Below are 25764 nucleotides of genomic sequence, written 5' to 3' on the forward strand. Positions count from 1 at the left end.
TACAGTTCTTGTTTTCATTGGAAGGTTCTGGACTCGAGTGCGAAATTCTCGTTTTTATAAAAGTAGATTGATTTATTTTTGTTGGGTCTTATATTCAAAATTGTGGATGTGGATGTCGAAGTTTGATTTTGTTTTTGTTTTACATTTTTCGGATATGCTCCATCGTAAATACTCCAAATCTTATTTAAATCTAAGATTGATTTAAGAATTTAAGAACCATTTGAGTAAATAACTACAGAGTGATAGTTAAATTAATTAACCGTTACGCATTCTAAGCAGAATATTGAACCTAACGAACCTTTTAACTGAGAGATCTACGGTCAAACAGGCAAATATTTTGCATGCAGATCGATCGAAAATGTCATGAGAACGCTGCTACTTAAATTTAAAATTATACGATTTATATACCCAGGTACATTTTCCTCCTACAAGAAAGTACTTTACTTTCCTTTTCAAATTCTATCTACCCATATCTCATTCGGGCACTATTCGAATTTCTTCGAATGCCATAATTAGTTTTTTTTTAATTTTCATTTCATATTCTCAAAATGTACGCTTATGCTTATAATTGATTAAGAACTGCATAATTAAACTATTTTAATAATACAAGTAACAATAATAATAATAATACAAGTAACAATTGAATGCATTAATTGTCCATGTTGATTGCGAATGCTGGCGCACATGGGTTAACATTGCGCGCCCTCTGCACTTTTTATCAATGCCAGCCTAAAACTATGCATTACATTTTCCGCAAAGACCAATTAGGGTTTGAGAAGAAACGCTGTAAATTCAGTTTAAAATTGAACTTTAAAATTGCTGTCGTTTATTTTATTAAAACACAATTCGTTTGAACATTGAATTATACATGATAGTAATAATTATAATAATAATAACCGTTATTGCATAAATTTGATGACTCTCTGGACTATGAAACAAACAAAATTGTATTTATTATGCATTGAAATCAGTTTTCAAATCAATTGCAATTCGAATTAAATTTGGGCTTGCATTGAAATAATGAATAAATGTTGCTTTATTAAATTGTTGAATAGTGTCGCAGTGTTGGGAATTCTCTAAATTGAACAGCGAGCAGCGGCATAAAATCATTTAACTAATTAACTAGTAAGAATAATTTAAATAAATACAACTAAAACATGCATGAATGAATGTTTTCAAACAAAATAACACAAAATGGATAGATAAACGACTTAGCTCATAAGCCAAAATAGCGTCTGAAAGATCAAGAGAACAAATAGTATATACTCGTAGAGCTCATGAGTGTATGCCGTTCAGAAAATAATGCGCCGATGTTGTCGCATTTTTGGCTCAAACAAAAATTATATATACTATTTGCAAAAATTGTTGGCAGTCGTAAATTAGTCGCAGTAAAAAAATATTGCAAAGCAAATGGCGCGAGTTAATTAGGCATTAGGCAGGGAATGGGCGGGGCAGGGGGGGGGCGTGGCAGTGCCTCTCACAGAAATCCCTTGATCGTTTGTTTCGTTATATTCTCATAATATTTGCTACGGCGCCAGGCCGCATTCGGCTTCTGTTCGGATCCATTGCTGCTGTTGCTGCCGTTAATGGATGGCGGTGGTAGCGGAGGCGGTGGCGGAAGCGGTGGCAGAGCATTATTAGCAGCGCATGGGGCGGCACTCACCTCGGGCGTGACGGCTGTCGAGGCACTGGGCCCAAATTCTGTGCTCACAGCGGTCAGGCCATAACCCTCCACTTCACTGTCGGATTCGATGGGCTGGGGCAAGGGCAGCTGGAGTTGTTGCTGCTGTTCAGGTGTGGGTGTAACGCTCTGACTATGCAGCTCGGCAACACCCACCACACTATCCTGATCATTGTCGTGCTCGTCCCGTTTGCTGGGCGAGCCATGCTGGGCGGAGAAGAAGCTCAGCTCGGAGCTGTCGAAAGACATGTTGACAGGCGATTGTGGCAGGTCGGGTATTTCGAAATTGCTGAGCGTGGAATCATCGGCCTCGTCGAAGGAATTCTTTGCCGAACCGATGTAGGAAGACGTGCGGCCCGAGGCCGTTTGAAAAGAGGACGAGTGTGAATTGGGTGTGAAGTTGCCCTCAGAAGCGGTCGCAAAGGATTCATCCTCTGTGGAGCGCGAGTGCCAGTCCTAAAAAACAAATGGAAAAGGCATGTAGTGTGTGTGTTTAAAAATATCGATAAGAAAATATTCTTAGTTTTTCAAAAGAGTGCTTGTCAGTCCGTAGATAGTACTCGCGGCTAAATTTGAACATTTTGGAGTCTAAAAACATTTAGTTGCCACTTCAAATGAGTCATTACTGGTCCACATACAACTAAATACTTTTTAAAAGAATAATGTTGAGTTGAATGGTTTTTTCTAAAATAGATCATTTTGGAATGAGTGGTTTATGTTTGGCATAGTTTGAAGATCAATCATTTCGAACTGAAAAAAACTGAGGAAATCATTTTAAAATACAAACACATTTATAATGATTTTTAAATATATATGTAGTTGTGTGAACAGCTTTTCAAATATTTAGTGCTCTTTTATACGAAATGTTGTTAAAATAGGAAGCATATACGCATTATTTTTAATATATCGCATTATATTGTACCCTCCAGTGGATTTGCAAGAATAGTAGACCACACATTATAGGCAGATATATGACCAGAAGAGAGACAAATTCAAGATGCAATGCCTGTCCAGACTGCTTCAATCATTACTCTTTTAATGCGTTGGAATGTTGCATCTAGGCTTTCTTATAACAACTCCTAAATACCCTGTGACCATCCTTTTCTCCGCTCAAGCCATTCAATTGAAATAAAATAAGGCAATGCCTTTTGACAGCTATATGCAAGGCTTATAAATTCTATTGCATAAATGATCTTTATAAACACACAAGTCTTTAATACTATGCTTGATTTTTACACAGTTCTTTCCTATGACAGATTATCGATAGCAGACTTTAATGAAACATAAAGATATCGTGAGATGCTGTAAAACTCCCAACTAATAGACGTTTTGGGGAAATCCTCATAAGCAAGAATTGTTTCCTATTTAGAATGATTTTACGACCAAAATCTCGTATGAAAACTCTATTATTTAAAGAAACGAATTATGTATGCTTTTAAATAAACTTGTTGTGCATATGAGTGTGGAAAGTCTATTTAATAAGTTTGGTGGCCTTAGCTATTATGGCTTAAAAGTTTAGGGTGTACATACGAACACACAGAGGGACAGACGGACGGATGGACCTATATATTTTACATTAAGAGTCCACCCTTGCACAGTTCTGGTACAATATATATAAATTTCTGCTTAAATCGATCTGTCATATATGTACATTACCTCACTGCCGCCACTGCCGAGCTTTTTGTGGCTGGGGTCGGCATCCTGCTGTTGTTGTTGCTGCTGTTGTTGGACATCGCGTATGACCACGTCCAGGGACTCGGCGACCTCGGCAATGGCGTTCAGTTTGTGTGAAATGGCCGCGCAGGCCAACTCATTGCTGCCCGTCGGCGTCACCGTCAGGGTGGTGGAGGCGGCTGTGTTATTGGCATTGGCCTCCACGGGTGTCTCGCTGCCCGCACTGCTGTTGCGACCACTGTCGTGGAGCGGACTGGGGCTGCTGTCCAGTGGCAATTCGTCGAGGACGACACTGGAATCATGGGGTTGGGTTAGAGTCTCATCTAATTGCTGTTGCAAGGAGGAGGCGGCCGAGTCAAGTGAAGCGGTACGGGAGTGTGAGGGTTCGGTATAGTCGCTCTGTGGATATGCCTCGTTGTCGCTCTCTTGATGAATGAGCGCCTTGATCTTGTCCAAGCTGGGTGTGGACTCTTTCAGCTCTTCCTCAGTGATCAGATCGCGCTCTATGGATGCCTTGGCAATTTTTGTTCTATTGCTTGATGTGCTAGCTGTCTCGTCATCATCGTCGTCATTATCGTCTGCGTTCGGATCGTAATCTTCGCTGCTCTGTTCTGGCAGCTTGCTAGACACATTGATGGCATCCAACAGCTGTGACAGCTCATTTGTTGAGGCGCTCAACTCAGCATTGGCGCGCCCATTGCTCAAGTCTTCCTCTTCCTGCGCCAAGGGTGCACCATAGGTGGTGGCATGCACGGTTACTTGGCCGGTGGGTAACACTTTTGTGCCATTCAGTGTCACCTCTTCCACCGAAATGGTGGGCACTGTTAGGGCCGGTGGTGGTGGGGATGGCGATGACGCCTCATCCTTTGATTTGGCAAACAAATTGCGAAATCTGGCAAACATTTTACTTTGATAATCGCACAATTGACGTAATAGTTAAACACGTTTTTGGCACTCGGCCATATACTTTATAAGTATTACTATACTTGTATTTGTATAGATATATAGAGCTGGATGTATTAATTATTGTGCTATATTTTCACAGGATTACACGCAAAAGGCATGAGGAAATTTTCTATTATTAACACACACGCACTCACAACATACTCGAAGAAATATTTCAAAATCTTTTCCAAACTTAAAATTTCCAAAATTTTCTTCCAACACACTTCAGCGGTTGACAGGCGCTTTTCCAAATTTTTCCATATACTATATACTCGTATGTATAGTGTGCACTAATTCTTCCCGCTTTTGACAACTTGACAGTTTCTGCGTGTTATATATATATGTTTGTATGTATAAGTATATAGAGTTTTTCAACAGATTTGCCGGCAAAGCTGTTTTCCCGCTGTTCTAGCGACCACGACGTTCCACACTGGACCACGCACCGAAATAGACTGGCGCTCGATTTTGAACATCTTGAGTGCTTTTCCCACGTTTTGTTTTATATTTTTGTCAGCTCTTGGCTTTTATTTTTGTTAAAGTGACATGTTTTATTATAATTGCGTGGATTGTGAGTGCGTTGAGTGTGTGTCTCATTGTTGTTGTTGTGGCTCTGAGTGAATTGTGTCTGTGTGTCTGTGTCTCTCCTCGTTCATTTGCTATGCGTGCCATGTCAGGGCTTTATGCATAATGCATGCACTATGCGGCGTATGATTAATGCAATTACATGAGAGCCACACTGTGCAGTGCATAATAAGCGATGGTGGTGCTGGCTGAGCTTGACCGCTTCACCTGACTCTGTAACGAAGGCAACTTGCCACTGCTGGTACTTACCTCTTGCCAGTCTGTGCATCCAACACGAAAGGCTCCTTCAAGCGCTTCTTGAGCAGGCGCCCCAAACGCACCATTCGACCCACTTCCACCAGCAGTTGTTCACGCGCCACCAAATGCCGTTGCAGGCTGGCCGTGGCATCCATAGTGGCCGAATTAGCCGCAGCAGCAGCAGCAGCCGCAGTTGTTGTTGCAACAGCAACTGCAGCATCGCCATCAGCATCGCTGCTGATGCCGCTGCTGCTGCGATTGTGTTGCTGCCGCTGTTGTTGCAGTTGCGCTGCGGTAAGCTGACGGGCCAAGTGCAGCCGCAACGCCCGCAGCTGTCTATAATAGGCCTCGACACTGCGATGAAAGACGGCCGAGACGCGCAGTCGGGTCATCTGCTCCTGACTGATGGCCTGCAAACTGTGCCAAGTGCGTTGCAGTTGCTGCTGCGTGCAACGTGCCACCGCCGCATCTAATTTGCAAGAGGCACGCAACGTTTGAGACGCCTCCAGCAGTTGGCAGCCATAGTTGTAGATGCTCTGTCCGAAATGTAATGGAAATTGTTTGTGAAATGAAATGCATTCATTGTTGTTTGTGCCTTGAAATTCAGGAATTTCAATTCAAGATTATGTTCCTAATGCTATGGTCAGACATGCCAATAATTTGTTTCAATTCACGAGTTAGTTTTGAAAACTGGCTTCCAAAAAAAGGTTGTACTTGCAGGAAACAAGATGTTAGTAAGCGATTTCTTATTCCAAGTTTTTGCCAGTCTGAACAGAATTTGTAGGACTCATATAATACTTATACAGACAGAGATATATCTTATCTAATAAGGTTGAAATCATAAGTACAAGTCATTTCATATGTTTTTGAGATCACTTTTGAAAATCTCTTAAATGTTTATGGTATCAGAATCGAATACTAAAGTACTTATATTATTTAAAATATGGCATTGCAATGGAACTCAAAATTTATTAAAATTGAGCTAGATATATATTTTTTTTTGGCAAGCAATACTAATTTTTTATGTAAGCCATTAATAAATGCTCCGGAAATACATGTTTTCATAGAAATCTGAGATAAATAATGCTTAATGCGAATTATTTTAAAATTTTGAAGAATTCTTTTGGTAACTTTTGGTCTCGTAAACTAAAACCATGGGTTCGCTTCTTTAAACTTTTTAAAATGAAGTTTTTAAATATTCGAAGAAATCGTATTCGAGAGCGAACACCTTAGTGAACGCATTCTCTCTCTCTTTCTCAGTTGCACAGACGAAGGTTTTTGAAAATAACATTTAACTAGTACTTAGACTTTTCAACTGATGTCGGAAACAATTATATGTCTATTAACAATTATATTCATCTATAATAATTTAAAATACTGATACATATAAATGAATCGGTTTTAGGGCATATTCTAAAAGATTTCAAAGGAGAGTTTCAATTTGTATCTGAATTTATTGCTGCCTCACAAGAAAATTTGCAAAACTCGTCTACAATTCATGAGTTATGGCTTTCGTTGCGCAGTGTAAACATTGAAATAGTTTTCTTCAAGCCCCCCAAAAAAGTAAAAAAAAAGGAGGGCAAGAGAAACTCACCCGTCCGGTTTCCTCGAACCCCTGCAGCTCATCCTTCTGCACCTGTATCTCGTGTATGTTGCAGCCGACATGAGAATGGCAGCGCACCAGCACCGCATACAGCTCGTCCAGCCACTGCAGCGCCCTCCGCGCGTCCTGCTCGTACGCTTGAATGTGTGTCACCTGCTCCAAGGTGAGCTTCTGCAGTGCCAGGCTATCGCCAAACAATTGGCTGCGCGAACGACTCGCGTCCAGCAGACGCCGGACATTGGCAATGTCGCCGCTTTGGTCGACGTGTAGGTCACGGCCGAGAGCATCTTTGACCGGCATGGCCAGCATGTCGCTGAGCTTTTCGCCCTCGCGCACAAGTTCGCGTTCGATGTTCGCTGGAGGCCAACACAAATATTGTTGTCAGCGTGAAAGGTTCGATCGAACTTGCATGCAACTCACCCAACATTTGTTCGCTGCTCTTCAGCTGTTGCAGCACACTCTCGGCCACCTCGTAGTCCAGCCAGTCCAGTGCAGTGGCACTCGATCCACTGCCCATCATGACCAGACCTTCGAACACCGATGTGGTGCGCTCAAAATATTCGCTCACCAGGCGATAGAAACGCAATGCTGTTATCAGCACATTGCGTCGGCGCTCCAGGCGTTTGGCGAACGCACGACACACAAACTGCATGAAATCGCGTTGGGAGAGCAGATCCCTGCAGGACAAGCTGCCGTCACCGCCTCTCTCACGTGTGAAGCGCTCAATTTTGTAGAGCAGCTCGGCATAACAGCCGTAGGTGTCGCGGCACTCCAACTCAAGGGCATCGTGGGCGGCACGCAAAGACTCGCAGGCACGCACATCACCGCCCACGCCGCTCTGCTGGCGACTGAGCAGCTGCTCCGCGTTGTTTAGTATCCAGTTAGTGACAAAGGCGACGCCCTCCTCCAGCGTGCACAGTTCACGTGCCTCACGCAGCGAGCGCAGCAACTCCAACCAGGCCGTACGTATCTCTGTCTGCTTCTTCTCGATTTCATTGAGTCGCTGCTCGATGCGCGACCGCTCACAGCATAGATCGGGCGGCAACGTGGGCTTGCTCGACGACATTGTTGTGGTTGCGGTAGCCGTGGCGGCTGCGACAGATGCTGTGACCGTGGCATTCGGGCTTGAACTTGTGACTGCAGGTGTTATTGTCTGTGGTTGCAATTCCCCCCCTGCCCGGCTGATCAATTGAGGCGACGGCGGCTGTGCGTAGACCTCGTTGAAGCGCGCCAAGATCGTATTACCTGCAAGAAAGTAGAGACATAGAGGGAGATGCGGTCATCGCATTAGTTTCAATGAAAAGCTATTTATTTGTTGGGCGTGTGCGTGGTGTGTGTGTGTGTGTGTGTTTTTGTGTGTGTGCAGAGATCAGTTATCACATTTTCTAAAAGCATTTAAGTCGGTGCACAAAAGTGAAACCCCAATGTGCGCCACTTTGCTTGTGTTGTTTTAAGTTATTTTCAAATTTAAGTGAAAGGTCATGCAACAACAACCCACACAACCAGACACACTCAGACACATATGCACACCTACGGCTGTTTAGTTGAAGTTTGCGCTTTTGTGGCATTCTCCACACTTCTTTAGAGTGTACACATACATTACTTCTTATAAATAGTTTGACAAATCGGCGTACTTTTTACAACTTGAAGAAACCTAATGATATCGAATGGATGAACAGTTGTATTCCAACAGACTGCCTTGCTTTTTATTCGAATGTTAGTTTTTGTTTTTATAAGCTCATTTTTTCATTTACTAGCTATTAAGTCGACAAATACAGGTTACCTATATAAAGAAAAGTATACAAAAGTTCTAATAACGACTACGCATTAAACAAAACAATTTAACGTCGTTTATTTATTCAAGACTTAAAATAACATTGCTTAAGATTTCTAATCCCATTTCTACTTAATACCCATAAGTTTTATGGGCTTTTAGATTTGGTAGGCAAGTTTGAATGGCCTTGAGATTTCTCAGATATTTCAGACACAAAGAGTTAATTACTGCAAGTCGGCGACTTCTCTTAAAAAAACTTTCTTGAAATGTAAGATGCCGCAGTTAATATAAGCTAAAACCGCAAATTTACTTGCATCGAATTTGTTTTTAATTTTTAATATGATTTCTGATAAGTTGTATATTTACATATTTATATTTGTATATTTTATGATAGCATGTATTCATTTCCTGTGTAGTTGGCATAATTTTATTGAAATCAGACTCAGGAAGTTGTTATTGGACAGGCCATTCATTTACAAAACATTCACCCGATTTGGAATCTGAACTAAACCCCAAAAAAGTTTGCATCTCACAAATTCAACACATTATAATGGATATTGCTTTGAATTGAAGTAATATTTAAATGACGACCTTTAAACTTATTTAAAAAGTGTATAATTGTCGTAGGAACGTTCTTTTGTTTTTCCCAAATATTTACTGTTTGTTTTTCAGGTGGTAGAATGCTTAAAACGATGCATCAATATTTAATAATTTGTCTTCTTAAAGTAGTTATTTATTCACAAAGTATTAATGCACTTAAAAATGCCACCCAACTAAATATCTTAGCATCAGGCCTTAAGCTATTCATATCTTAATAATGCTTTATATAAAAAAAAATGGGATAAAGCAATCCTGGCTTCATTTGCATTTTATGAATTTCTTTGCTTTTTATTACAAATCATTTGCAAATCATTTGGCGCTTCCAAATACTTTTCCCGTCCACTGTATATGTATCATACAAAAAATGCTCACAACAAATTGAAAAATAATAAAAATAAAGCCATAGCCACGCAAAACAAGTTTGCTAAGCATTTTAACTTCTATCTTTTTTCATTTTAAATTGAAGCACGCGTGCTTGTATGTACAAGTTGTTGTTGTTGCTTTTGCTGTTGTTGTGTTTTATGTCACATTCGCCATCAACTCTACAGTTGACACGCCAACTCAAGCGACTCAACTGAACTGAACTCGTTTGGCGGGGGCATTGAAATTATGTTAATTGCGCACGCAAATTGCGTTCGCCAACGCGAGTATTAAACGAAAGACTTAGGCAGCGAACTTGCGCGTACTCACCCATTTCGATGGCCGTCTCAATGCTGCGCTGCACAAGCGCATGCAGTTGTGCACACTTCTTAAGCTCCACATCCGCTTCCGCTGGCCGCAACGACTTACTGTTCGCCAGCAGTGACAGCAACTGTTCCATGGCGGTCTGAGTTAGGGCGTGCGTCTTGTTGAATTCATCGATAGCCTATCGAAGCAATAGTGCAGGCGATTGTTAATTTAATATTGTGGGGCCATTTGATTTGCAAACATTTACCTTGCGTTGTTGTAGCCACAGATCATAATTGAATTGCAGCGTGCCGCCCAGTTCCTCGGGCAGATTATGTGGCTCGATATATTTGGAAAGGCGCGCCTTCGAGAGCACCAGCGGCTGCAAATAAGTGTGTGTTAGACAGGCAGATCGAGAACGGACTAGAAGTTTTACCTTCGGCTATGCCGAAGCAATGTTCCAGTCACTGTTTGTCTGAAAAATGAAATGTTTTCATGTCTAAAAGCCCTTATAATGCTGCCCAGTAAAAATTTGAATTGAAACTTTAGAGGAGAAAACTTTTCATTCAGATTCTTTAGAATATTTATGGCTTCTATGTTTGACAGCCATAAAGTGCAGCGATGCGATCTGATCGACTCTGATGATTACCAAATTGTATACGAGTATACCTCATTATTTACAGTGAAGGGTACAAGAACAGGAACAAAACAAACAAAAAAAATAAAATAAAAAATTGGTATACAGCTCATGCCAATCGCCTTCATTGGCAAACATTTGCATAAAATGTGGGTTACCTCGCCTCGGGTCTGCGACTTGGCGCACGGCTCCACATGCTTCTCCCAGAAACCCTCCGCTCTGACTAGATACAAATCGATGGCAATATCGCTGCCAAAGAGCGCGTACAGCGTTCTCACATGGGTGCGTGTAATGCGTGAGCTGCTCTCCTGGGCGTTTACAATGACTGTGACACCGTTTTGCAAAATGGCAGCGCTGCGAAGTAGAGAGGAAAAAGCCAAGAGTTGTGATGAAAAGCCAGTCCATTAATGTGTTCATTAGCCGCAGATGCTGCTGCCTGACAAACCGCTTAGCGCTTAGTCCGCTTGGGATTTCGTTTAGAGCTCAAAACATTTTTAATTATCAACCTGCCTCGGGCTGTTGATTGATTGGACTGTGCGCTGTCATAAAACATCACCCATAATTTATTTTGTCTTTTGTTGCTTCACGGGTTTTCATTGAATATGCAGTCGATACAAAACAAATTTCATTGCTCGTAAAACTCTATAATTGGCCTGTTGCTTGTTTTTGTTCAGTTGCTACAAAATACCCAACGGAAAACTAGGCCTATGTGGAGCTGGTCGACCCAACGATACGCTTTTCATCAAATTGGGCACAAAAATGATGCAATCTTACGATCTTATTTTATGCGCTCATGCTCTCTACTGGGCGTATTTTAAAATTTTCACACCTTACTGACTTAATATGTATGTGTGTGAAATGTACAAATATTTCAGCAAAGCAATGCAGTTTATAAAATTTTTCAACCGGATGAATAGAATCCGAGTTAAAGCCCAAAAAGTAACTCGCTAAAAAATTAACAATCGAAAAACACTTAAGTTCTGTTTAAAAGTATCTAAAGGCCTCAGCAGTAGAAATGAAACATACTACTAGTTTTTAAGTTTACCTTAAAAACTTTATAATTTAATAAAAAACAAGTTCTGTTTAAAACTCGGTAAATGAATCAAGTTACGATCAGATTACGCGATTCAAGAGTGGTCCTCATTCGTGATCACCTATTTATAATCCTTCAAAACTCTCCATGTAATTAAATATCTCAAAATTAATGATGCAGGTGTGTTTTTGCTTTTTTCCCCACAAGTTTACTGATGACCAATATTTTTCCTCCTTGATCGGCGCTTGATCGTGATTCTAAGCTCGCGTTCTAAGCGTCAACTAAGTAGTTCCTATAGTTGTTTGAATCTGTTCGGTGTGACTATTTCCTATTCTGAAAATTGCTCATGAATGGAAACCGTTTTAAGGACTTCCAAAAGGCTTGTACCGCTCATTCGAAATTCTTTCTGATCGTGAAAGGGATTGAAATTTATTGGAGGGGACTATTTTGAATAAACTAAAAATCAATTCTGTTATATTATTTTATAATTATTGAAATTTTTTAATCATTATTTATTCTGGAACAGAACTAGTACTTAATTTTGAATATTTGAGATGGCTACAGTTTTATCCAAAGAGTTCAGCTAACCTCTCCCATCCTACAAGGCTGAAAAGCTTGCTTATGGCAGCTATTATTGGCTACCGATACCTCATAGCTATATAATTTGTGAGCTGAAAGAGCAGGTGATTATAAGCTGAGTGATTGATTTCGACAGATGATCGATTGGTATTTAATTGTGTGGAGAATGGACTTGCTTGTAAGCAGTTAAGCAAGTAAATACATGCAGTATTGTTTGAGGTTATATATATATTTTACAAGAAGTGTGTTCCTTTCTGAGCTGTAAACTTCAAAAGAACAGGGCACATGCCCAACCCTAACTAGTGTCAGCTGACAATGCGAGTGTGTAGTAGGCCTACAAGTATGTAGGTATGTAAATCATGAGGATTGAACCTGCTGCTGGTCATTTGCATATGGTCGCATGTTAATTAGGCAGCTTAGCGGTATTCACAGCTTTGTGACATCAAGAGGCCAAGCTGACAGGGCATTAATGTTTGTCTTTGTGCCCATTTTGGGGCCAACTTACTTACCTCAGCGAACGCTTCAGATAGTCTAGTGTTAGTTCCAGACAGCGGCGATTCCACAATTGTAAATCATTGAAGATATTCACAATGAATATGATTTTCTTGTCGCGATCATAGCCGCCGCACAGATAAGCGCTGCGCGTCTGGAGAGCATTCAAAACATCTTCCTCCATTGTCTGCTGCTGCTGCCTCTACTCCCTTCACCTTCTCTTTTCTCCTCCACATGGATTTTGTTAATTGTCGTATGGGATCGGATCGCGGACAGCTTTTCCTCTGACACACGAGTCGCTTTATTTCATTTCTAAATAGTCATTTCTGTAAAAGGCAGAGAGAAACAAAATGAAATAACATCGGAGTTAGAAGCGCAGAGAAGTGTTTTCATTTATATGACTATTTATTTTCTTTGCTGGACAAGCGTAGCTTTTATTGTTGGCTTGAAAATTAATACGAGTCGCAGCATCACAGTTATAAGGCAGGCCGTTTGTTGTTGTTGTTGTTGTTTTACAATGCTTTTCCAATGCCGTGAAACACGTTTGACAACTCGCATGGCTTAGCGGCCGTGCCAAGCTTTACAGTAAGCCAGCCATCCAGTCATCTAGCTAGCCAGGCCAGCCAGCCTGCCTACTGCCTTCACTCACATGATTTTCACTATTTTCATGTTAGTTTAAGAGGCCTCGCAGCCTCACTGCGCTCACTGAAAGCCTTAGCGCGGAATACACGCGGAAAATTGCTATAAGAAACCTATTTAAAGCTAAAAAAAAGATCCAAAATTTGCAATCATTTCAATTTTAGATCACAAGGTTATTCAAGAAACTAGCCCATCACGAACATGTTGGAGTGAGAATCAAATTAAAAAACTAATTCTGTTTATTACTTATGCACGTTTTCCGAAATTTGCATTATTTTGGGTCTACATTTTGATTAAAATTATGTATAACTTGCAAAAACCTTTGAACATCGTTGGTCTGAGATTCTCCGTTTTTTTTTTTAAGTAAAAAATGTAGCTAGTTAACAAACATTAACTTGTATTCCTCTTATCACTTTTTGTTAGTTTTAATTAATGTTCCTTAATATTTGTTTGTTCGGTATTTAAACGTCTTCGCTCATATTTGGCTGTACGATAAAACAGGGCACACATTTCCCGAACTTGTCGAAAGCGCTTTTGAATAATTAAATTTTTGAAAAAATACACATTTTTCTTCCTGACATAATCAAATACTGCTTTATGAAGATCCAGGCTATCCAAAAGGAGGACACTGTCAAGCGTCAAGCTATCCCCGCCGAGAGTAGGCGCTACTATGTTTGGCAACGGCATTGTTTTAAAATGTAGCCTCCACATACAAGTAAAAACCTATGGTTTTATTTAATAATACCAAAAACGTGTTTCTTACGGAAGCAAGCGAATTTCAATTGACGATGGAACCGGCCTATGTGAATGCTTTAATTCGAATGACAGAAGATTGTGTTGCCAGTTATTTAAGAAGAAATTTTTCCTCCTATGACAGAAATGTATAGCCATGCCTCCATTTCTAAAAACGACAGGCTTATCTATTTCACTTTTCAAACACAAATTTTAAGCAAGAAAATTACGATCGCAAATGTGCGGAGGAAAGTAAAAGTAAATGACGAATTTGAACTACACTGTGATCCCTCAATAACTTGTTTTGTTAAAACTTGAGATGTTTTATGAAATGTTTGAAGGTATTTTTGAATGGAAAATATAATCAAATTACACGAGCAGCTTAATTGCATTCTTATTATTAATAATTTCTTTCAAAAGTGTCGCATTATCTCGACTGGCAGGATACTAAAGCTATTTTTTTCAATATCACAATTAGCTCAATAAGAGATGAGAGAAGCAAAAACCACGATTTGTTCTAAGAGTATTCTCAAACCCCAAATATTTAAGTATGGTATTGCAAAGACATTCTCTTTTATTTGTTGGACTTTTTCCCTTTGACTTTTTTATAGTTTGCTGATTTATTTCAGCCCTACAATGATATAAACTGTTTTCATTATAAATATTTGCATAGAATTTCCCAGCCCACATCTAAGCAAACTTTTTCGTGTGAAAAACTAATATTTATTGTACTCGCTTAGAAATAGGGCTTCCATGTTTATTATTTATATATGCATATATATTTGAATCTTTTATGTATTCCTTTGACTGCTTGTTTTTTTTTTTTTGATAAACAATAAACTGCAGAATAAGTTAAGATAATAATAAAGGGAAAATAAATAAACTAAATGGAGTAAAAATAACAATCGAGAGATCAACAAGGTTACAAGTAGAAGGTAAATTTCATGCTAGCCCGACTCTTGAATACCCTGCACTTTTCCCCGCTACATCCATTTAACTAACTAAACTAAAACTGCCACGCCTTTTTCTGCCAGAACACCCTTTGATCCATAAATAACATTTTTAATATCTATTTAATGCGAAATTTTTTTTGATTTCTACAAAATTCAATGCATTTGAGCAAAACTCGTTTTATTTCTTGAAGTGTACTTAGAGCTGGTGTTGTTGTTGTTGTTTTTGTTGCTATTGCCTTATAGTTGCCAAATAGCTTGCAACATTCTTCTACTCAGTATGGCCATCTAGAAACTTGAGAATAACTTAATTGGAACACTATAATAGATACATTTTTTGTGAGTGTAGTTTCCGGTGCTGAAGAATACTGTATTCTGTACTAAATTTTGAAACGCCTCACAGAAAAACCATGTTTTGTTGCAAACTTGAAAGCACTTGAGTGCAAATTTGTATCCAAAACCATAATAGACTCAGTTTCTTGAAGTGTAGTTTGAGCTGCTGTTGTTGTTGTTGTTTTTATTGCTAATGGAAAATTGTATTTTTTTAGGCATTTTTCAAATGCCGCATATTGCAGCAAACGGCAAACGTTGACACAAATTGACGGACCAGCCAGCCAGGTTGAGGCAGGCCAGCAAACTTTTTCTGTGCCACCACAACAGGCAGGCAGCTGCTTTTTAAGAAGCGGGAAAGGCAGCGGCAACGGCAACGGCAGCAGCTTAATTTGTTGCTGTTGACTGATAAGGGGCGCGGCACTTACACATGCGAGTTCACACACACACACACACACATAATAAAAAAAATCAACTCTCATCTGGCACGCTCTTCTTTCGCTTGCATAAATCCTGTTTTTAAGCTGCAACATTTGCCTTCATTATACTTTGTTGCTGTGCATGTAAAAGTCAACAACAAGTACAGCAACAACAACAATTACAACAACAACAACAACAACAGCAGCAGCAAGCATTTTAAGTCTGTCTTACAGTTATGCGTAAGTGGCTGAAAACTTGCTACGTTTTTATGGCCGGCTGACTGGCTGCCTGGCTGCCTGGCTGACTCGCTGCCTGGCTGGCTGGCTGGCTGCTAACAAAAATTCTAAGTTGCAACAACAGCAACCAACATTAACAATTTGCACCACTTGAATGCACAACAACCTGTTCAATCGGTTGACTGCAAAACTGCTGAGGCAGCAAACGCGACTCATAATTATAATAATAATAATTGTCAAGTGGTCGGCCATTAGAGCGCAGAAGTCTTTGAAGATGGCGATGGTGGTGGTGCGGTGGTGCGGTGGTGCTGTTGCGGTGGACCTTATGCAACAAACAGCAGACTTGCATGCTTAGCGGTTTACATTCCCTCTTCCGCATTGAATTACAACTAGCAGTTGACATTATGGCGAAGACGTAACTTGAAATTCATGTTTCTTATTCCATACACTGTTTTTGCAAATGTCAACAAAACACAATTCAATACCAATTTGAATGATGAGCTTATATTGAAAGTCAGCAGCAATGGCAGCAACAACAATACTATAAGAATGAAGGCCTGCGGCTCTTAATGGCCCGCTTTTGTTTAACTTTTTGACGGCACACCTTAGGCATAAAAATCACTTAAAAAATGCCACTAAAATAGCCAAAAAACACGTCAAAAACTTGGCCTCCGAGTTTTTCAATTTCGTAAACTTTCTTGAGAACTCTTTCTTTCTTTCCTCTCCATCTGCTGCTTCTTTTGTTGCGTTTTGTGCAGGTTTTGTTTTACGAGTTCAAGATAAGATCTTTGTGGGCTGTTATTGTTATTGTGCGGGTCGGCGAAAATGAGGGACTTGACTTGTCTTGTCTTGTAAATTAATTGAAAAGTTCAGCTGGCTGCCTGTTAAGTGGCATCGGCAGCAGCAATAACAACAACCATTAGCAATGCTCCATTTTAAATTTTGTTTTAACTGCTGACAAATGTCTTCTAATTTTGTTTGTTATTATATTCTTTTTCCCTCCATTTAGTGCCAATTACAGTCGAATTTTTGAGTGAAATTCATCGCTTTTTAATGCAGTTTACTTGTTTGAATTGTTTAATTGTTTATTCATTATGGATTTGGATTTAAAAAAGTGCATTATATTATGCGCATTAATTATACATTACTCTGTTTTTAATTAGGGTTTCATTGCTTTCCTTAACTTTGCTTTTTAGGTCATCGTAAACGAAATTAAGATGCATTCTTTATTTTTCACATTTTAGGCCTCTGTCTGTTGATTTGGTAAAGTTTATTTCCACAAATAGGTATTCTATAGCTCGTTTTAATAGGCGGATATCCAAACTCAACACTTGAATTGTAATTCAAATTCATTGAATTTTATTATTATTCATTACTTATTATTTATTATTGGTTCATTGATTACATTTTCTGCTGCAAATAAAGTTCTTTCTATAACTTCTTGCAACAGATATCAGCATTTATTTCTTGGCAACCAATTAATTTGAATGAATTAAAGATAAATGGCCAACAGAAAATAGTTCTAAGCAGTCTGGCGGCTGCCATAAGAGCACTAATCTCTACCTAAAACACATGGTTCTGCATATCAAAAACCTGTTCAAACTGTATCAAATGTATTTTAAGATGCGATTCTTTTTTTTTTTTTTAATATTTTATGGGATTAAATGCCAAGTTGCTGGGTTTGTCTGGTAAGTCACTTAATTATCAACCTGCTGGTATTCATTAAACTTATTTGTTCACTCATTTAAATAACTTCACTTGTATTTATTCAACTAAGCAAACATTCCACTATGCATGTCTTGGCGCTTTTTTGCTCAAAATATTCCACTGGATAAGCTCTATTTTTCCAAAGAGCTGCGCCCACGATCAGCGCTAAAAAAACTAAACCTTCGCTGATACTCACTGAGCGGTAAACCAACCGTTAACCAACAACCGACAACTTGTAGGACGCGCAAGCAACTGATCTGATCTGTTGGTGTGAAAGCTTTGCCAGCAGCTTAGCAAACTTGTATGAGCTCGAAACGGTTCGATCTATGTGTTGCGGTTGCAATGTGATCGCGTGAGTGGCAACACATACACGTATCAGCTGTTTTGTTGTTGCTGTTGTTGTTGTTGTTGTTGGCGGCGGTTGTGAATCGCATTTGCCCTTTTTATGGGCCACACAATCAATGCAGTTCCTCCGCGGCCAGTCATAAAACAAAAACAAAAACCTGTTCGTGTGAGTTTCGTTTCCACTGCTGCAAAATTAAAAGAAAACATTGCTGGCCAACAAACATTCATACAAACAAACAAACACACATACACACATACGTGCTTGCTGTTTTATTTATGCATTTTGTCGGCTGCGCAACGTTTGAACTTTTAATTGAAGATTGATTTCTGCCAGGAAGAGGCATGTAAAAAGAAGCAGATACAAAACAAAAACAAAAAAAAGAAAAAGAAGAGCTCTCAAATAAAAGGAACTACTGGCTACATTTTAACGGCACCTAATGCGTAAGCACTTGAAATAACAGCGATTTATTGGAACTGAAAAAGGGGCAGTTTTAAGCTTCACTTAATGAGAAAATGTTTGCCCGACAACAAACGAGTGAGTGAAAAGGGTCGAGTGAGAAAAAAGGGCGCCCAACACGCGACCCTTATAAACATGTCAATCACTAGTAAATTGAGGGAGATTTAGTGTCAGGAGAGGATGTTGAACGCTGCTGGCAACAAGCGCTGAGGGGCACAGGTCTCTCTAATACATGCCAATAGCGATTTCTGACAAAACGAAAGATAAAAAAAATACAAACGAATTGATAACCTCCTCTTTTTTCAAATTGGTTAAAAAGAAAACGTGTCGAATGGTATTCGTGCCAGCCTGACTATTCAATATCCTCTAAACCAGCGGTGGGCACGAAATCTTAGTTTGGGAGTCCTAAAACAAAAACTACCGTTTGGGTTATGAGAACATCATAAACTGCGAGCAAAAAATTAGGAAAAAAAAGTACACCGAAAAAAATTTTGATCACATTTATGAACATTCATTTAATAATTTTTCGAAGTCTATTTCCTCTTCACTTAAAGCAATTCGTAATAAATCTGATAAATTTATGTCACTTAATTTATTCCTATAAGCATTTTTAATATATTTAATGTTTGAAAATGCAGCTTCGCACACATAAGTGCTGGCAAAAAAATACCGCGTCTCAATCTCGGAAATATTAACTTCATTAGCCATTGTTCAGTTTTAAATCAAATATAAGTAAGATTATAAGTAAATAACTTGACGAAAATCATAAAAGTTTTACTGAAACACTATAATTTATAATTTGTCAATACACTTTGAATGTCAGTGCATAAGTGACCGTCAGCGGGTATTGCAAATCAATCATCAGTACACACACTGTGTATTTTGTTATTGCATCGATCTACTTGTGCGTCTGGCTGGCGACAACACTGCGTGTATTTTGTTATTGTAAGTTTGCTCGAGATCGGTACTTTGCTTGTGCGTCTGGCTGTCGCCAGTTACCAAAACATAACGGATAGAGCCCTGGGAGCCCAAAGAGCCACTACGTGCCCACCGCTGCTCTAAACCAACAAACACTTTTCTCCGCTACAGCCACTCAACTAAAATTTACTTAAACCTATCTATGGCAGATTCTCGGGAAACTTCGGATAATAGTAAGGCACTACAATATTCTCACAAATACCTAATTTGCTGAGGATATCTTCAAAGCAGAAAGGGTTTCATACTAAGAGTAAGTTTTAAACCTATATACATATGTGTAAGACGAGCCCCTAGCTATTCTGGTACCAAAGTTCTCATCGATTTATCTTTTTAGAATTTGTAGCAAACCTTGTTTTTATACAAAAGTGCATTTAAAATTCGAATATTGGCGAATAGCGACAAAATAGGTATGAGTATATACAAGACAAACGATATCTTTAGAATGTTGATGTTTAAAAACTATTTTCGTTGAAAATGAGGGAAATCTATAACAAAATATCCAAATGAAAACAATATAAATGTATCTAATTGCAAATTATTACCGAATTCGTGTAAATTCGGCTTTGATGTATTTGCTTCCTAAACAAAGACATAAGACTAATTTAAAATAAATAAATGGTATCTATACGATTGCTAAAATACCTTTTCAATGTGTATGCACCGGCATTCATTTTAGACAATATTTGATTGCAAATTGAACTACTATTTATTTATTTCTCTATTAGAGTAAACGAAGCCAAGCTGCTTCGATCCTTCTGTTGCATTTGAGACCCCAATCATCGTTAAACAACGTAGTCCAGCAGGCCTTTTCTTATTAATCATCCATCTTTGCCTTAATGTGCGGTTCTTTTCTTCGTAAGTTGATTGTCGGAGATGTTAACTCTTTTGCCATTTTCCTATCTCGGCCTATCTCTTCTCTTCCGCTCCAAAGGTACACAACTTTTTACCTCATGCAATCCTTTTCTTTGTTGTTGCTTAAAGTGCAATGATCATTTCCGCCTGCTCTCAACTGTTCTCCCTAATTTTTGCAGACTCTGCTGGATCGCAAATAGAAAATGCCGTTCGACAGATTGGAGGCGTTGTAGATATTATGGACATTTTGTTAGGCTCTCTTTCGGGCTTTTTCAGCTACAACGTTCATACTTTTTAATCATTGTCGACTACCAACTCAACCAGTGAGAGTCCTTTCATTTATTCCATTTATTTCTATTTCGAGCAACTATGTATTTATGGACAGTCATAGGCTCTGCCGAGCTTGTTTCTGCATTTTATTTCTTTTAATTGCTGTTAAAATGCGTGCTCTTTGGTTACGGCACGTAGCGATGGTTGAGTTTGGTGCACAGAGACCTCGTTGCATACTGTGGAAATAGTGCCATAAAAGCCAGCCGCAAAATGGCGTCGAAAGCACTTCCGGTCGAGTGCGAGCCAAGTTTAAAATGAAAAGTCATGCACTAAAGTTTCGCGTTTGTGTGTAGTATTGTATACGCAATGTTTTGCACTCTCTTTTTTATATTTTTAATAACATACAAGTAGATCGGACCGTGTCATGAGTCAGAACAGGAGCGGGTGCGGGAGCCTGGTGCCGTATCAGAGGTTTTCCATGACGTAAGCGGCTATTAGAAAATTGCGAAAATTGCGCGCACGTTTCAAGCAGCAGCGTTGCAGAAATCGCTTTCCCCGTTGCACTGCATTCGCAATTGAGTGCAGCTCAGATTTATTGTTGGTAGTTGGTTGGACGTTAGGCATGGCGGGCATTGCTCGAATTTTAAACAGTTTTTCTAGCAACTGGCTATAGTAGATGCACTGACTAACTGACTGACTGACTAACTGATGCCTGCTTGATGAAGTGAACGAAATGTGCCTTTAAACGAAACATACATAATTTATACCGCTTAAGCGTTTGCGTTTACTTGAACGCTTTAAAGTCAAGCTCTCTCATACTTATGCGCTACTTATGCGCCATTTCTTCATCTGCTTCTTGAACGAGTGCTCTTAATTTGGCATGAAAATCTAGGCATATGCCTTGTGGGCTTTTCACTGTCGCGCACCAACACATACACACACTTGCACGCACACACAGCCATTGCACAGTGGGTTGTTGGAATTTGAAATCGAAGGTTATTCTTGTTTTGGTGCATCAAAGAAACTATTCGATTAAAATTACTTTTAATAATCTAATCACTTTGGGAAGTCTCTCTCTCAATCTACACAGTTTAATAACGTCTCTCCGAGGTAATCTCTGACCACATTCGACCGGAAATCGGGACTTGGGGAAATATTGCTAAAATTATATTTAATAATAAATATATACTCGCACAGAAATATCAGTAGAAGTTTGAAAAATACACGGGTGGTGTTAAAATTTGTAGAATTATTTGTGAATTGAATTCGTCATATCAAAGATGTTTCGAATGTAATGATTTTCTTAAAAAATACTTATCTGTAAAAATATTTTATTCTAAACTTATATCCAAGGCATACACAAGAGTTTAATCTTAAGGGAACTTGTATCACCTCTTTTTGTTTGGGAACAGTCGGGTTGTTTCAGGAGTTTATTTTATTGACATTTTGTAATTTAATTTGCCAAGATATAAAATAAAGAAGAACCCTCCTAGAAAGATGTTTTTGGCTGAAAACTGACATGGTTTTATGAAAAGTGAAGAATATGTGAAGTCATCAATAGAAATTTTCAATTGAATCGGACTCCCATATACTTTGAAGCAATTAGTCCTGTGTTGACCGATGGATCTTAATTAACTAAACACGTCTGCCACTGTATCGCTCGATTAACTTAATCACAAAAGCTTTCACCTTTAAATGACAAATTAAATATTTATTGTAAATGTAATGTTAAATTTTACATAAACGATGTTGGTCTATAGCTTAAGTCAAATGGCCTTAAACTTGTGACATCCTATATACGGCTTTAATCTTAATCTATGCTAAGCTTAAGAGATGGAGAGCACATACTACCGTTTGCTTATGTCTAAACGTATGTACATTTGTTTTGTTTCGATTAGTAGGACATAATTAGGTTAATGGAAGTGCAATTTGTTATGCTTTGAGAAACGCTATGTCTTAAGTTAGATTGCCTTTTGTTGGATTAAAAACAACAAATAGTGGGTCAGAACTAATGACAGTCGGAAGAAACGTGTTTCACGAATAAATAAATAAAAAGTTTTCAGAGGCTGCAGGAAATGTTAAAAACTGAATCGAAGGAGTGTTGATATGCAGTTCTTGGCGATAATTTCCAAGGTGCTGTTAAAATTTCCAGCACTTCTAAGGTGAATGTTCTAAATAGCTGTGAGATTGATATTGGTGGATACATTGTATTTATTATGCTGATGCATTTTAATAGCCTTGGCTAAATAAGTAATGTTGAAAATAGATATTTAAATTTAAATCATAAAGCTCCACTAGCAAGGTTTTCATTTGGAAAATTAATTTAATTCTAAAAGGGGACTTTTTGCTTTTCAAAAATTCGTACCACTATGCTAGGTTTATAACGTCTGATGTCTCCATCGATGTGGTTAGGCAAGAAGCCACCCACTAGGTGGCGTCACCACGTCGCAGCCACACCATCAACTTGGCACCCTGCGGCTGTGTCGTATTAAGTCTGAGTTTCGGAAAAATATTCCACGTGTGCACATTTAGCGTAAGCCGCAGCTAAATGGCAAAATCAATAGTGAAATGCTTCAAAAAATACTCTTGGTTAATTTTCCAATGTGAAAATGAAAATGAAAATTGTTGGGCGCACTGCGATAATTGATTGAATTTTGGTTTGTGTGGCAATTATGTAACGTGGCGCTCAAAATTGAAGCTGCCTGTCAACTTTAAGCACACAAATTCACATTTTTATATAGTATATACATATATATGTTTGTATGTATAAGAGGTTCGTTGTATGGGTAAATATTAGCGCCATCCTTTGCGCAGGGCAATCAAAATGTATGACAAGGAAAATTATGCGCGGCAAAACAAATATTTGAAATTCAAGATGGTGCCGTCTGTTCGACAAACGCACGCTACAATACACACGCACACACAAATACAAACATATTGACGCTTTCGCCCACACTCGGTCAGTGGCACGCCCTTTCAAACTCAAGGCCATGGATGACAGTTCGTTACAGCAATAGGAACAGCAACAGCAACAGCCATAGCACGTGTTTAATATGCGTCGCCATTAGCATCGCATCGTCGAGGCATTCATTTCTATGCCCGCCCAAAAGTAGGCAATGAAAATTTGTGCGGCTGCCAAAAATTAATTTTCATAGTCGCGGCCTACTTTTGTGTCGCGCTAAAAGATTGTCGCCATGACAATAAAGGCATCAAATGATTTGGCAAGTCTAGGCACTCAATTGATTATAATTCACTTGCATTATTTAACCTACAGCTTTAAGGCAATTGTCGCCATAACACCCGATATTTGAGCAGCTCATCAGAGTCCGCTACTTCTTACCTATTTCTCTGACTATTAATGCTACCTAAAGTTACGCTATCTCTCTCTCTCTCTCTCTCTCTCTTTCTCTCTCAGGTGCCAATGTCATCTAATTTATGGTATGCTAATTATTAGTTTTTGACCCATGGGAGTCTATGTATAGATCGTTTTGCTGGTATTTATAGCGGTGTTTCTAGCGGGATTTCTATCTATTTAAAGTGGGATTTCTAGATATTTTCTGGCGGATTTTCTACCCTTCCTCTAGCTCTCCAATGTACAAAAAAATTAAATCATTCTAATACAATCATTAAGTTTCACTTCCATAAGCTTGTCGCCCAGACACACACATTTTGTGTTGTTCTTTTTAAATGCAGACTTCCTACTCGATATATTGTATTGTATTATATGCTGTTCTACTTAGTTATTAAAGTGATAAACACACCGTGACTTCCAGCCTCTAAAAACAAAAAACAAAAAAATGTCATGGTATTGAACTGTCTAATATTTCAATTTTCTGTAAGAAAAGCCTCACTAAAAATATATTTATTCATAATTACATGTGATTCGCAATAGTAAGCCGTCATATCTCCTAACTATGTTTTTTTATAATTTGCTCGCAACTGAAGACTTTTGTTCCTGCTGCTGCTTTAGCTTTCTTCGCAGTGCGCTCTTCTCATTTAGCAATGAACAGCTCGTAGGTATCTGCGGACGATGTCGGCGTATGAAGGGTACTATATATTTGGAACATTCTGCGGCATTGGTGAGATGAACATCATGATTTCCAGGCAGTGTGTGGTACTCGAAGTACCAATTGTGCTCGCTTAGAATGGCAACGACGTAGTTAAAGTTTTTGTCGATATACGATGAATCTGAGCCGTTGATAACGAGAAAGGGTATATTCCCAATGCGTCGTGCTATATCGACAGACAGATTGTGAACTTGACTGGTATGGGGCTCCGAGTCGTCATCGTCAATTAAGTGCTGCTCCGGATTATCCTCCACGTGGTCGATTATTGCGAGAGTTTGTAGTGGCGGCATAATCGAATCTAGCGATATAATTATGTCTACGGTGTAGGGGTAGAGAGCGGCGTAAATTAATGATATAGCTGCGCCCATTGAGTGGCCCATCAACGACATTCGTGTCCATTTATACTCCTTCATGATGCGTGCAATGATGAGAACGTAGTCGTTAATAGAATACTGCCTACCCGTTTGAAGGTTCGAGGAATTTCCATGCCCTGGCAGGTCAATACATAGCAGGCCCACGTAACTGGGCATCAGCGGAATGAGTGCATCAAAGGTACGTCGATTATGCTGCCAGCCATGAATAGCAAGTATTGGCCGTACATTGCCATTTCCATACCAGCGACCGGATATGTGGCCCCAAGGCATATCAATCCGTACATCATTGTACTGTCAATCACACAAATTGGACGTAAATGGGTAAAGTTATCAGAACTAGCTATTCTACTCACATCGTTCAGTGACATAAAGGCCATGGCACATCGATCAGAGACCTTTATCTACACGACTATTTAAAGCAACTGTTTCAGCAGATGATTGTTTTTGATAAGGAAAGTCTTGAAACGGAAAATTTGTTCCATAATTATAAATTATCTGCACCGAATTATACCTTGTATAACAGTTTGGCCATTCATTAGTCACAGAATGAAGCAGTCTATTGCAGACTTAGCTGCTTTTGTGAATATGTTTTAATTAATATAGATTGTTGTTCTCCAAATTTAACTCCATTCTTTTCGTTCCCGAAGTCTGGAGTGATATACTTAGCTTTTTGTATGGAATGTGAGAGGTAGAAGTGGGCGTAAGAAGCTTGTATTGTGAAATATGACCAATAGGAAAACATCAAGTTAGTTTACATTTCAGGCTGTACTCATAGGTTCATGCACGCATCTTCATGCCACAGCTGATTTTAGTTTACACTCATAATTGCAATTTCACCACCTGGTTTACTTGCTGTTCATTTATGTGCGCCTGGTACCGAGCTATTGGTTTCGTCACAGAAAAG

At 39.1% G+C, this 25764-nt stretch overlaps 2 protein-coding genes across 3 annotated transcripts; both read right to left on the reverse strand.

Annotated features, from left to right (window-relative positions):
- Nucleotides 1-1012: 1012 nt before the first annotated feature.
- LOC115622760 (SEC14 domain and spectrin repeat-containing protein 1-B) lies at nucleotides 1013-12687 on the reverse strand. 2 transcript variants are annotated; one of them, XM_030516815.1, is made up of 9 exons: nucleotides 12521-12687; nucleotides 10558-10753; nucleotides 10031-10144; nucleotides 9787-9961; nucleotides 7143-7967; nucleotides 6714-7078; nucleotides 5132-5655; nucleotides 3338-4247; nucleotides 1013-2137 (listed from the first exon to the last, which is right to left on the reverse strand). In XM_030516815.1, exons 1-9 carry the CDS (start codon nucleotides 12685-12687, stop codon nucleotides 1478-1480), a joined length of 3936 nt encoding a protein of 1311 aa, XP_030372675.1. In that variant the 3' UTR covers nucleotides 1013-1477. The 2 variants fall into 2 exon arrangements, with proteins under 2 accessions (XP_030372675.1, XP_030372676.1); XM_030516816.1 differs by having other exon boundaries at nucleotides 1478-2137; nucleotides 3338-3647.
- An 11532-nt stretch (nucleotides 12688-24219) lies between these two features.
- LOC115623044 lies at nucleotides 24220-25271 on the reverse strand. The gene is made up of 2 exons (XM_030517220.1): nucleotides 25214-25271; nucleotides 24220-25151 (listed from the first exon to the last, which is right to left on the reverse strand). Exons 1-2 carry the CDS (start codon nucleotides 25235-25237, stop codon nucleotides 24342-24344), a joined length of 834 nt encoding a protein of 277 aa, XP_030373080.1. The 5' UTR covers nucleotides 25238-25271; the 3' UTR covers nucleotides 24220-24341.
- Between the last annotated feature and the right edge of the window lie 493 nt (nucleotides 25272-25764).

This window comes from Scaptodrosophila lebanonensis, unplaced genomic scaffold, assembly GCF_003285725.1.
Source record: "Scaptodrosophila lebanonensis strain 11010-0011.00,11010-0021.00 unplaced genomic scaffold, SlebRS2 tig00000043-arrow-pilon, whole genome shotgun sequence".
NCBI classification, from domain to species: Eukaryota; Metazoa; Arthropoda; class Insecta; order Diptera; family Drosophilidae; genus Scaptodrosophila; species Scaptodrosophila lebanonensis.

Coding starts and splice junctions, on each gene's coding strand:
- LOC115622760 (XM_030516815.1), bottom strand. CDS start 12,687: ATGGAGGAAGATGTTTTGAATGCTCTCCAGACGCGCAGCGCTTATCTG. Junction 10,754..12,520: donor TATCTGAAGCGTTCGCTGAG/GTAAGTAAGTTG, acceptor TCTACTTCGCAG/CGCTGCCATTTTGCAAAACG. Junction 5,656..6,713: donor GGTTCGAGGAAACCGGACGG/GTGAGTTTCTCT, acceptor CATTTCGGACAG/AGCATCTACAACTATGGCTG.
- LOC115623044 (XM_030517220.1), bottom strand. CDS start 25,237: ATGGCCTTTATGTCACTGAACGAT. Junction 25,152..25,213: donor CCTTTATGTCACTGAACGAT/GTGAGTAGAATA, acceptor TGTGATTGACAG/TACAATGATGTACGGATTGA.